The 14,021-nt window shown below is 33.5% G+C and overlaps 2 protein-coding genes across 2 annotated transcripts; one reads left to right on the top strand and one right to left on the bottom strand.

Annotated features, from left to right (window-relative positions):
• Positions 1-979: 979 nt before the first annotated feature.
• LOC114740367 (uncharacterized membrane protein At4g09580-like) lies at positions 980-2,309 on the bottom strand. Its single transcript, XM_028928512.1, has 2 exons — positions 2,017-2,309; positions 980-1,292 (listed from the first exon to the last, which is right to left on the bottom strand). Exons 1-2 carry the CDS (start codon positions 2,211-2,213, stop codon positions 980-982), a joined length of 510 nt encoding a protein of 169 aa, XP_028784345.1. The 5' UTR covers positions 2,214-2,309.
• A 9,286-nt stretch (positions 2,310-11,595) lies between these two features.
• Positions 11,596-13,210, top strand: LOC114740365 (inositol-tetrakisphosphate 1-kinase 1-like). Its single transcript, XM_028928510.1, has one exon. The coding sequence runs from the start codon at positions 11,785-11,787 to the stop codon at positions 12,910-12,912; it is 1,128 nt and encodes a 375-aa protein (XP_028784343.1). The 5' UTR covers positions 11,596-11,784; the 3' UTR covers positions 12,913-13,210.
• Positions 13,211-14,021: the final 811 nt, after the last annotated feature.

Here is a 14,021-nt window from a genome sequence, read left to right on the forward strand (position 1 = left end):
GCATAACTTTTTCTTACACCACGTACGCTGCGAAAGGAAGATTAATGTCAGTTAACTACTGCAGGAATTATTTATTTTGCATCTCTTCAATGCAAGTCTTTATGATGGCACTGTGAATTTGAAGTGGATGGCTGGCCATCGCTCAGCAGCTCAACGGTCCATCTCAGCTTCCATGTAAATTTTATTTTCAAATTCTTCCAATTTTTTCCCCAAAATTTAAGCATGATTTAAATATTTGAAAAGTGGGATCGATAATTAGTTTGTGGAATGGGGGGGGGGGATCCTAAAAGCACCACAAGAGTTACTGTTTGTGATGGGTGCTCCTTTAGGACCGTTATGGATATAAAGAGTTACTTTCCACAGGCATCAAGTCTGTGCTAGAGAAGTTACTGATAATCTTTGGATGAAGGAAAATAACAGAAGAATATGGAACCACAAGGCACAAGAAAAGGCTGGCCCCTGCAACTGCAATACTATGACTTGCTCTTGCTCATCAGTGTGGGCACCACTGAAACAATCCCAATAAGAAACAATGTAGCGATTGAGCTGAAATCATACAGATCCCTCAAAGCTTTCAACTCTCCCAGAGCTAACCCAGCCTGCTTCCACGACAATGTGAAACTACATCAATCATATCTCCTGTTGTATAGTTCTGTTATTAAACTTTTCATGACAAATTAGTTGTATGATTTTTGCCCATGAGTAATTTTTAGTTAGATACATGATGTGGGGGAAAAAAAATCAAATGGCTTCGTACCCTAACTGCGACAAAAGCAGCTGGTATGAGTCCCACGAAAGTTCCCAGGAAAAATATATGAAAAGGCACGTCCACCACGGGCGAAGCAACATTTATGAATGTATGAGGCAACGTTGGAGTCAGTCTCAGAAAAAGCATATAGTTCAACAAATTCTCCCTTCTCCTTTGCCACCTACAACTCAAAAGCACAACTTAGTTTCCATGTCTCGATCTCGCTTAGATTCAATAAACACTCACAGAGAGATGGGGGAGTTTGGATTTAACCTGGTTTTGGAAGAACTTGAGCTTGTCTGGCCAAAGAGACAACACAATGGGCCGACCAACGAGTTTTGACAAGAAATAGCAAGAAGAAGCTCCTACTGTGGCAGTGCACACGACCAGAACTAAACCTTTGAGGATCTCAAAGAGAGCTCCAGCAAGCAATGACAAGAACACAGTCCCAGGAAACATCAAAGTCTGCATGAAAATATAAACCAAGCAGCACCCCACCAGCACTTTTGCAGTGTACTCACTCGTATACCTCTCAAGGTCGTCTCTGCAACAGAAAGATCATAGTACCACATATGTTATCAACTTAGTGGCTTACCGCTCAGCACTCTTCATATTTTACCCCTGTGAGCACAATTGGCTAAATATTTATATATGGAGAAGAGGCAACATTATGTACAAAACAGAGTCAAAGTTACGTGCGTATTTCGAAATGATGGCAGCTACCATCACTTTATTCTTGGTTTGATGTTATCTTTTCTTTTCCCCTCCTTTTCTTGAATCACAGGTTAAAGTTCAACTCAAGCGTATTATTATTAACAGCTTAGATGATTATCCGCCCCATGAATTGTACTTGCAGTAAATGCTTTTCATTTGAAGCTGCTGAATATCAGGATCTATGCCTAGCATTTTTACGTCTTCCATTTTCCCTGTGAGTACTGAAATAGGAGAAAGAAAAGAGCTTAAGCGCATTGTTCCAAAATTGATCCTTCTTCGCTACATTATTCTCCACATTTTGAACGGAGGAAAGATGGGATTATGCAAGGAATCACTCGTCCGAGTACAACCCCAAACTCACCTAAATGATGGTTTTGTGCCCAAACGGTTAAAAACAAACTGTCTCTGTAAATCAGATAAAACGTACCAGCAGAACCAAGCTTACAAGTTAATACAGAGGGAAAAGCTACCGACGAAGTTATAATTACTAATGTTGGAACAATTCGCGGTGAGGGAGTGAAATCTTGAAACGGAAAATAGAATGAAACAGTTGCCGGAGGAGCTGGAGATCTTGGAGGGTACGAGGGAGCTTGAGGAATGTGTAATCAGAATCAGGCATGGTTAGGTAAAGGCAGAGAAGGCCTATGACGAAGGCCATGACCAACGTTGAAGCCGCCGCCGCTTCCCCTATTGTCATCTGTGAACCCTTTTCCACCTTCTCGCTACTTCTGCCACAAACTCGTTGGAGCATACCTGGTCACGGGTCTCTTGATACTGTTTAAATTTTGTCTTTTTTCTGGTCCAAAGAGATTCTATCAGTGAAAAAGCAAAACCAGAGTCATTCGAAACAAAATAAAGATAACAAATCAAAGATACTTCTGATCCTCCGTCCAGGAAGGGAGTAAAAGGGGATGGGGCACCAAAGCCCAATCTCCTTAACGGCTGCAAGAACAACCCACTGAAAGCTATACTGGCTTAGTGATTGACCAAGATTAATGGAAGTATCCACGATGGTCAAGCAATCCCCTGTTGGGCATAAAAGATTGTTGCCAAACAACTCAACTAGAGGGGGGAAGATCAGAAGACACAACAACGAACCTTACCTCACCAAAATGCAGTCTTCAAAACCATCCTCCTTAGTTCCAGATTAGGCCTATCAGAGCAAAATGAAACCAAGTTTCTTTCGTCAGACACTTTATTCGATTGGGTTGTCTCAACCCACCCAGATAAGGTCAAGAACATTGTCATCTAGTTTAATTCATTTCACCTCCCTTGTAGTTTCTGTTGGCAAGTAAAGCTCCTTTAAGTTGAGGTGGTATGAATTTAAGGGGCGAGTTGCAGACATTAAATCATAGTAGTTGGTTAACATCTTGTGTTAATTAGTTTCTTTTTTTTGACCTGACTTGTGTTAATCAGTTAAGATCATATATGAATGAGTTAAAGACCAGGTCTGTTGATAATATGTTGTGTAAAGCTCAAGCTTCACTGAAGAAAACAGATGAAGAGGTACATTCTTCACAACGGAGATTAACCTTTCTTGAAAAATCTCCACTTTGAGCGGATACTTCTGTCGTCACCGCGAAAATGTCGGCAGAAAAAGTCTTGCGCCTTCTAGTGAACCTTGGAATGCTTTTTAGATACTTAATTGCCTTTTGATAACAGATCCTTAATTGTTTCAGTAAATGAGCTTTTAGTATGTATATGTATTGTTGAGCTCCTAATTTTTCTGAAGAGTTTTCGATTTTTGAACTCTGCAATGTTTCAGATAACAAAAGCATCTTATTCTATAACCATCTTTTTACTTTTAGCCAAGGATTCCATTGGATCCTTCAGCGTCATTTTAGATTAAGGTTCTTAACTATCATTATTTATCTTGTCAAGCATTAACTATCATCCTCCTTATTTAAACTATAATGTTACTGTTTATTAAATAAAAAAGTTTCATTTTCTTTTTTATTTTTCTCATTGGCAAATGAAAGTATGAAACAGAGAGGCCCTCTGGTCAAAAACAAAACAAAAAAAAAAAACAGAGAGGGCCAACATGATCGCATGCACCCTGATGATTAATTCCTTTGACGGAGAGTTGGTCCAATCCCTTGCAATTTACGGATTTATATTGGGTGCTCATCAGATCTGAATCGTCCAAATCTGATCTAGACGATCCAGATTTATTTTTATTTTTTAAAAATAATTATTTTAATAGGTATAGGATAAAAAATAAAGATAATTTCTTAACTATCGTTCTTTAAAAATATAATTTTTTATTTTAAAATAATTATTTAATAATATTAAATCTGGACCGTCTAAATTAGATCTGAACGGTCCAAATTGCTCATTACCTGATAAGCACCAAATGGGGACCCCACAATTTACCCCTCTTTCGGTTTTTTTTTTTTTTTTTTGGTTTTGACTATTTTCACTTGGTTTTAGAATCTTTCGTCTTTCCTTCTCCTCGTTTTTTCTCATCTTTCTTTTTTTAACTCTTAGATTAATATTTCAACTGTTAAGATTTAAACCTTTTAAAAAATATTATTAATTTATTAAATTATAAAAATAAATAAATAATAAATTAGAAACTATATTAAAATTTAATTCTAATGGTTTGCAAATGTACTAGATATTTTAAAAAAATTATAAATAGTTTATAAAAAATTGAAATCTGAACTATTGAAATATGTTAATCCGATTATTAGAGAAATGAAGAGGAGGGGAGAGGATACGTTCCAAACAGGTTATAACTTATTCCTTTGATCCTATTTATAAGGCACTTTTAATATATTTTACACAGATTAAGAAAAATCTTAAACTGGATTAATTATCTATCAAAATATAATAACATTTCAACTTTACCTCTATATAATATATATCTTTAAAAAAAAGTAATTATCTACACTATAATAAATGAAGGATAAAATTAGGACTGCACATGGGTTGGGCAGAGCGAAACCCTTGCACGATGCCCAACCTGAAAAATGAACGGGTTAGAAAATGCAGCCCGTTACCCAGCCCTGTCCATGAAAAGGCCTATTAAGTTCGGGCTGGGCAGGGCAGGCTTCGATGCCCAACAAGTCAATATATTATATTAATTAACTAATTATTTATGTTCCTCTAAATAATCTAACGTAGCTTTATATTAAAATGGCAACTTAGCTTTAATTTTGTTATTACTAATTAATATACTAGAAAATTACTTTTTGTAGTAGCTAGGAGAAGTGGACTATAACAAAAAAAATATTGTTTGTATATTTTATTAAACTTAATTGTTTTTCTAGTTTCTAACTCTTAAAATCATTCAAAAATAAATAAGTATAATGAACATTGACTATTAATGCAACAATATGTTTGATTCAGAAAATAAATATGAGGCAAATAAAATAATATATATTTTTGCGGGCAGGGCCAAATAGGCAGGGTAGCATACCGTGCCCGATGCCCAACCTTGTCCAACAATTTGCCCAGTCCAAACATGCCCAATAATTCTTTTGGGCCATTTTTTTAAGGGCGGGCTTGGGTGGGCATTACGGGCAACTGGGCTTCATGAACACCCCTAGATAAAATAGTGCTTCCATGTTAAAAATTTAATGAAGCAACTTATAAATAAGACCAATCTTCTCTCTCTGCCTTATAAATAAAACAATAAGAGTGGTTTTTAAATTTGGTAACTATAACTCAACTTTTAAACTTTAACTTTAATCTCTATAATTTTAAACATTTGAAACTTTTTTCCCTATATTTTTAAAAATATCATAAAATTTAGGGAACTAAATTTTAAGTAATTAAAGATATAAAGATTGGATTATAATAAATCAAAGTTTAAAAACTGAGTTACAATAAGTTAGAACAGGTCTGAATGGCATCCAATTAAAATTTAAAAACAAAGTTACAATTAAGTTAAGATTATAAAGACCAAAAGAATAATTTTAAAATAATACGAAAAGGCCAGGCTAAAAGCAGTCACTCTTGAGAGAGTGCGTAATAGCTCCCTGATCAAGTATTCTTGCACCGAAAATGAATGGGACTAGGTTGAAGCTCTAGGATGTAAAAATGCTTTATACTACAAATTTGTATAATATAATCAAATTGAACATGAATTTTTTTGTTTTGTTTTGGGACTCAAAAACATGATTGGTTTGGATGCTCTTCAATGCGCTTTCATTGCAATTCTTGATCACTCACATCAAATTCAAATAGAACAAATTGGCTTGTGCTTTTAAAAATTATTAAATCTAAATAAATAAAAAATCAATCCAATAGTCCAGAGTTACAGCAATAAGTGGAGAAAAGCCACTCCCCTCCCCCCCCAAATATTGCTTTACCTGAACCTTTATTAAAAAAAGATTTCAAATTCAAAGTTCTATAATCTAGATTTTAGGGGGCATAAGATAAGAGCACGTGTTTTCTGCCCAAAAGGAGAAGAATCCAATCCATCCAAATTGATCCAAAAGTAAAAGACGGGGGAATCCTGATGCTACATACATTTCGTTGGTCACCATTAATACAGCCCCCACAATTCAGCTATCCACATTTTTTCTTCGGGGCTTGGGCCACCCAATTTGTCTGTGCTCCCCTTTACATCTCCATTCCCATCTTCTCATTTCTTTTGTCTTTACTTTTTATTCAGTTTCGTAACTGAATTCTTATTTACTTTCTATGTTTTATATGTTTTATAAAATAAGATGACACATTTCATGAAGCTTGGGGACTAAAATTTTAAGTAAGGACTGGATTATATATAGTGAATTAAAGTTTAAAGACCGGAATTCAATTAAATCAAATGATCTTAATTGCATCAAGTTAAAATTTAAATATTAGGTTATAGCAGAGTCAAAACAATAGGAATTAAAATATTAATTTTGAGAGAATTGCAGTTAAGTCCTAAAAAAGAAAACAATTGTTATAAAGTCTTAATAACAATTAAGCAGCTTATAATGACAAGTTTCATAGTAAAAAAAAATAATTTCTTACTTGTCATTAGGACTTTTTGATAGTTACTCCTCCGGTCTTTAATATGAGACTTGTTTAACTAATTTGATTAGATTAAAAAAATTAGATAAGTTAGTTAATTATAAGAAATATGATATATATTTTTTAAAATACCATAATTATCTTTTTTAATATCTCATCTCCCTCTTCTACTTGATTGTGGTTGAGGGAGATTCATAAGAATAATTTAAAAAAATTAATAAATATGAGAAATACGTTTTATATTTAGAATCATAATCAATTTAATAATTATGTCATGTATTAAGGGTCGGAGAAATTTTTTTTATGGGCCTCTATTGCAATTCTCCCATTAATTTGCCCAGAGTTAAAATGCATTGACTCCGAAGGCTTGCCAAAATTAGGGTAGGTCTCACTCTACTCCAAGCTATCACGGTGTATGAATAGTATTTTTGTCAATTAGACCAACTTTGACTGCTGTCATAAATTCATACGCACGCATAAAAATATGAATTTTAAATTTGTATGTGACCCCAATTCAAGCTTCCTTTTTTGGATAATAAATAAGTTTAGGCAAATTGGATCTTATATTAGAACTAAAATATATTTTCAGACTCAGAAAATATTTACAGAGGTGAAATGAATACCTAGATTTTAAAAACATCAATCTAAATTAGAAGAATTCAAGTGCAAGGCCGAAATAGAATGGAGCGTTATGGCGGCAAAAATAGTAACATTAATTGATAAAGATTTCACGATTGAAGAAAATGAATAAGTACAAAGAAAGGCAGGAAAAAAAAAAAAATCGGAGGATTAGGAATAAAGCAAAGAAAGATCTATAAATTGGGAGACACAAAAGGCCCAACTGATTGTGACTTTAATGGTCGCCAGCATCATCGGATTCAATTCATATTCCAGGACGCTGTCAACACTGGTGGGAAAATCACAATTCAAATCACATATTAAAAAAATAATAATAATCTCAACCTTTTAAAAGTGTAAAAATTAAGACTTCAGATCAGTAAGTCTTATATGAGATTGAGTAGTGACTATCCTAATCAGATTTTGAATTGACACGCAATTCTATTATCAACCTTGCAGGCTTCTAAAGTGTGGATGATGCCGAAAGACCACTAGAGTGAAAAAGAACACTGATGAACTATAAATTTTTAAAGTGATGGAAAATAAGTAAGGTTGTGATTAAAAACAATAGCAAATAAATGAAATTGTCCTTAGTAAATACCAGCATGGTTTATTTATGAAATTTAGAAACTCAGTTATAAATCTTAAAAAACTAGTTGCAAATAAATTGTAAATGTCGAGATTTTGTAAATATTGAGAGCTCAACTTTGTGCAGAGTGAAAATTAGTTGATAATAATTAAGCAGCAAGTTTAGGAAGATTCGTGAATTACAAAATTTTAATTGTAATGGGAGAAAAAAGTTATAAATTGTAATAGATTTGTTTCAATTAATATTTTGATTTTTATAATTACAAATTTATAACAGGATACTTAGGATTTGCAATTGAGTCTGGACTTCACAAAGCTTCCATAATTTATAACTTATTTATAATTAAGTTGGTAAAAAACACTTATTTATAATTAAAATTTTGATTTCCACAACTAAATTATTCTACTTCTGGTTCTAATTATAAGATTTTATTTATATACTATAAATAAAGTTTTATAATTAAAACCGGATGTAGTATTAAACTTGCTGATCACACATGGGTATTTTTATCCATTTTTCTTAAATCTAGGCCATTTTCTGTAGTTTCACAAGTTTACCTAGCCGTCTTTTTCTTGAATGGTCCTTTTGGGTAACTTCACCTAAATTTCTGGCGGCCGGCCTAGGAAAATTTACAATTTAGAAAGTGCTTACATAAATATTGTATTCATATTAATAATAGTGTTTGAATCCATACAGTTATGCTTTGCAATAATTCTCAGGTAGTTCAAAATAATTCAGGGGAACAGAGATGTAAACATCAGTCTTAATAAGCAGGCTCTACTTAGATAGAGTTTTTTGTATTTAGTATGTCAAGTTTTTTAATTACATATAATTATATGCTTATTTTTGAAATATTATTGTTTGTTTATAAGCTCACATGACAAAAAATAGGATACATAACTTTGTGGACTGGAAAACCTAACATAATATATATATATATTACCTCTGGTTTTTTATATAAGAGCTAATTAACTAAGTTAAATAGATTAAAAAAATTAGTTAAATTAGTTATTTGTAATAAATAATTGTTCTCTCTCTTAAAGTATCTTTACTAATTAAGTATCTTAGTTAAAATTAATATCATTATAAGAACCATTTTAAAAAAATAAATAAATATAAAAAATAAAATAAATTAAAATATTATATTTAAAATTAAAATAAAAATCAAATGAGTTTTTATATTAAAGATTGGGAGGTAGTATGTATATAAATAATTTGCCTTAAATATTTTTCTCACCAAAATTATTTTTTCTGAGAAAGTGAAATTATGTCTTTTTTCCTGTGGGAACTAACATGGACGCTTTGCATTTGCAAAAGCAGCGGCATCCTCATTAATTGAAAAACTTCTGTGCACGGAATCGCCACACGACACTAATACCTATAAAGTTGGCAAAAAAATAAAAAGAAAAACACTCTATGCTTCTAAAAACATAGACGCAATCAAATCGTGTCAGCTAGAGAATGTTTATTCGGCTAACGTTTGTTCCTATCTTCTTTGGATAAACATGCAATAATTGCGATGGATATGCTTTTAAAATTGAAACAGTTAACTTATGACTTATGTATGGGCCAAAGAAAAACAAAAGAAATTCCCGATCCAGTTAGCTAATTTTTTTTAATGACACTGAAAAATCCAGATTTGGAAAATACTGATTTCAGATTCTCAAAACTTAAATCGATTTCAATGTCCATATCTGTATAGTTGCAGCAAAACTAACATTCGCTTCCCAAATATTTTCAAGGGAAAAATGTTGATTACCATTTACCAACACTGCAAATTGATATGCAGATTGAGGAATGGTCAGAACTCAGGTAGAATAATGATAGGATAGGATAGGATAGGATTGAACAATTTAGGGGGGTTTAGAGGGGCCCAGTCTTCTTCAATGACTTCGTAGTATATATACTCCTATAGTTCTATTTATAAGATAACATAGAAAGTTTTTTTATCCTATTTATAAGTCATTTTATTAAATTTTCAACTTGAATGTATTGTCTTATCCTTTATTTATTATAATATAAATAATTATTTTTTTAAAAAGTGTATATATTAAATATGAGTAAAGTTGAAAAATTGTTATATTTTAATAAAAAGTTAATGCATTTTAAAGTTTTATTTAGTCTATATAAAATATGCTGAAAGTGCCTTATAAATAGGATAAGAGGAGTGTATATTTTCAGTAATTAACTGTGAGAGAGTATCTAGGTTCATAATTTATATTCACCAATCATGAACACACACCACCCATTTTAAAATTTAAGTATATAAATGTAAAAATTATTAAAAATTCAAAAATAAAATTAACATACTATTAACAATACAAATGATCATTTCTTAATAATTACCGCCCTCAATACTTAATATAAGAGCTTGTTTGACTTTTATTTTAGTACTAAATATAAGACTCTAATATATTTTGTCTCTAATATTATCTATTTTTTTAAGTTAGTCATTATAATAACGGTAGTTTTAACCAATATACTTAATTAGTAAGGATATTTTAAGAAAGATAATATCTATTTATTATAAATAAATAATTTAATTAATTTTTTAAATCTACCTAAATGAATCAATTAATTTTTTTATATTAAGAATCCGAATTATTGATGAAATTGACATATAGTATAAATAAAGAATATTTCTTAGGGAAAATTACGTACAGGTCTCACAGAAGACAGTTTATTCATCTAAGGTCTCACAAAATGTCAAAATTATTGACAAGTCCCAAGGGATCTCAGAGTAATATATTCTACTTGTAAAATGACATTACTGCCCTTCACATTCCAAATTCACATTTGCTCTGTCATTGCGATTTACAACCTCAGCAGCGACTATTAACAACCTAATGAGAGGGCGTTAACAACCTAAGCAGTATCCCTTAGCAACTTACTTTATAGAATCATATAATCTCCATATAAGAGTAAATTATAACTAAATAGTATAATACAACAGCTTTAACACTAAAATGGGAAGCTTTTTTATATCATTAAGAATTTTAACTAAACCCAATAGGATTATAACAACATTTTAATGCGAAGATCCATTTACAACCTCAACGGTGAGTATTAATAACCCAAATAGAGCTATTGACAATCTAGGCAGTATCTGTTAACAACTGACTTTATAGGATAATATAACATCAAACAACTATATAAGATTAACTTTAACACTATTTAGTTATAATTTAGTTAGTTATAATTAGAAGTTATATTATTCGATAAAGTTAGTTGTTAACAGACACTGCTAAGGTTGTTAACAGTTTTCTTTAGATTATTAATACTCACTGTTGAGGTTATAAATAGATCTTCGCATTAAAATGTTGCTATATCCTATTGGGTTTAGTTAAAATTCTTAATGATATCAAAAACTTCCCATTTTAGTGTTAAAGTTGTTGTATTATACTGTTTGGTTATAATTTACTCCTATGTGGAGGTTATATGATTCTATAAAGTAAGTTGTTAACGGATACTGCTTAGGTTGTTAATGCCCTCTCATTGGGTTGTTAATAGTCACTATTGAGGTTGTAAATTGCAATGACAAAGCAAATGTGAATTTGGAATCTGAGAGGCAGTAATGTCATTTTATAAATAGAATATATTACTCTAAGGTCCTTTGGGACCTGTCAAATGATTTTGACATTTTGTGGGAGAATAAACTGTATTCTATGAGACCTGTACGTAATTTTCCCTATTTCTTATAAACGCAATCTCGGCAATTAATCTCCTCTCGAATCTCACCCGGCTGATCCCAAAACCTTATTTTCACGCGCTTCGTAAAGCGGCGCGAATGCACATATTGGGCCCAAGAATAAGCCACGTGTCCTACACTGCTCTAATTTTCCACAAGCCTGGTTATTTTATGATCTCCCTCGTTCCTAACCCTAGTCTAAGCTATATATATCCGCACCGCTCAGTTTTCATCTCTCTCTTTTCTCTCTATTTCCATTACTTCGCTTCCTCTGCATTACTCTTTCGTTCTTCAATTCTCTATTCCATCCCAGGAGCTTCCAGTTGACAAACCTTGATTAAAAACCCTAACCTATCGCATCAGAATTTTAGTTTGCTAATGTGATTTATTTTCTTCTTCTATGAGTGTTTTCGCACTCACCGATTTACATTCCCACCTCAAACTTTGAAAGAAGCTCGATCAATGGCGGAAAGGAGATTCCGGGTAGGATATGCGCTCGCACATAAGAAGCAACGGAGCTTTATACAAAACTCATTGGTGAGCCTCGCAGAATCTCGAGGCATAGACCTTGTTCGGGTCGATGTGGACCGGCCGCTGGTGGATCAGGGCCCCTTCGATTGTGTTCTTCACAAATTGTACGGTGACGATTGGAAGGCTCAGCTGCGGGATTTTGAGCGGAAATACCCAAATGCGGTCATCCTCGACTCGCCTGACGCGATTGAGAGACTGCACAATCGTATTTCCATGCTGCAGGTGGTGTCGGAGTTGAAGATTGAGGGCCAGAATGAGACCTTCGGGATTCCTAAGCAGATTGTCATATACGACAAGGAAACTCTACTTGATCGGCTTGCGTGGGAGAGTTTGAGGTTTCCGGTAATTGCGAAGCCTTTGGTGGCAGATGGGAGCGCCAAATCGCATAAAATGGCGCTTGTTTACAACCACGATGCCTTGAACAAGCTGAAGCCGCCGATTGTATTGCAGGAGTTTGTGAACCATGGTGGTGTCATTTTTAAGGTGTACGTGGTTGGCAATCATGTAAGATGCGTCAAGAGGAAGTCTTTGCCAGATGTTGAGGACAAGCTTGATTTTTCAAAGGACTTGTTGTCGTTCTCTCAGATTTCGAATTTAGCCGCCAACGAGAGGATTGATGATAAGTACTATGAGATGATGCATTTGGGTGACACAGAGATGCCCCCGCAGAGCTTCCTTACCGACATAGCTCGAGGTTTAAGGCATGCGTTGAAGTTGAACCTCTTCAACTTTGATGTGATTCGGGATTCGAGATTCGGAAATCGGTACCTTATTGTCGACATTAATTACTTTCCGGGGTATGCCAAAATGCCGAATTACGAGTCTGTATTGACAGACTTCTTCTGTGATGCAATGTGCAAGAAACAAAAAGAACAAATGGTAAAGGGTCCGGATGAGAAAGTTAGCCCGGAGATTACTGTTTTGGATCAGCGTCAGATGCATAGTTATGGCGAAGATATGAGAAAAATTGTTAGCAACACTTGTAGTGATGAGGATGAGGGAAGCCTTCCAGTTTCACCTTTCAGTATGGAGGAGAAAGAGAATTCTGTCCAAGTCTGATGCTTTGTGTCAAACACTGTGTATCTCATTCTATCATTATCATTGGTGGTTTTGGGCAACCAGAATTTGCTTAATGGACCCATGCCCCGATTTATGGATAGACGAGAGTTGCACATTCTGTTTAAATAGCCATTGGTACGGTGGTGAAATTAGTTGGTTGTTTGTGCCTAGTTTAACCTCTTAACATGTATATTCCATCCACCATTGCTCTGGAGATAGGTACTTCTCTATTACCCTGAAGGTCTAGGAAAGTCGTACTTCGAGGCTGAACTTGCAGGAAAAAAATGTTTTACTTCTTTTTTCTTTCTAGTTAGATGAAATAGTTACCATTTTGTCAATCTTATCGTCATTTTGTTTGTGCTTTGTTTGCATTGATTGTCTTCATGATCTTCTTTTTTAACTGATAATACTTAATTGAGGGTCCTGCTTGGTTTAATATTGAGAATCCTGAAGTGATTGTTTCTTAAAGATGATAAATTGAGTGAAAAAAGATAGTTTGCATTTACATTCGCCTTTCGTCTATCTGAATAAAGGATGGTATGCGATATGTTATCAGCAAAGAACACACAGATTTAAATTGCAGAAACGAGGCATGAAAATGCAAGTTCTTTATTTGTTGGCTTTCTAACTTTTATGCTGTTAAGCAATAAACTTAATCGAATAGATGAAACAAACTTTTTCCCCTTGCATCAGTTAACCCATGTACCGCAAATCATGTAGGGCTATGTTTTATTACCATCTGGTTGTATGAGATTTCTGAGATAACAATTTCATCTTCTTAATCAATTACGCTTTTAGAATGGTTGATAATTGGTCGGTCATAGACCTTCGTTGAGATGATGTCAAAATATGCATGAAAATTAATATTTTTGGGTACAGGGAGTTTCCTTTTGAAGTTTAACAGCTTTGCCTTTGTGATAAATGCATGGACTTTGGACGGGCTTATGTCCTGCATTTGTTCTCCTTGCATGTAGCTGCTTGTATGTGCTTATCAATGCTTTATCACATCTCGAATCATCATGCAGGACTTAAAACTGAAGTCTGACATGGGGTTGGATCATCCCTATAACTAGCATATTCCAACTGAAACAAATTTGTTCGAAATTTTA

This window comes from Neltuma alba, unplaced genomic scaffold (assembly GCF_004799145.2).
Source record: "Neltuma alba isolate B1F8T4 unplaced genomic scaffold, ASM479914v2 tig00003124_pilon, whole genome shotgun sequence".
NCBI classification, from domain to species: Eukaryota; Viridiplantae; Streptophyta; class Magnoliopsida; order Fabales; family Fabaceae; genus Neltuma; species Neltuma alba.

Coding starts and splice junctions, on each gene's coding strand:
- LOC114740367 (XM_028928512.1), bottom strand. CDS start 2,213: ATGCTCCAACGAGTTTGTGGCAGAAGTAGCGAGAAGGTGGAAAAGGGT. Junction 1,293..2,016: donor CAAGATCTCCAGCTCCTCCG/GCAACTGTTTCA, acceptor TTTCTGTTGCAG/AGACGACCTTGAGAGGTATA.
- LOC114740365 (XM_028928510.1), top strand. CDS start 11,785: ATGGCGGAAAGGAGATTCCGGGTAGGATATGCGCTCGCACATAAGAAG.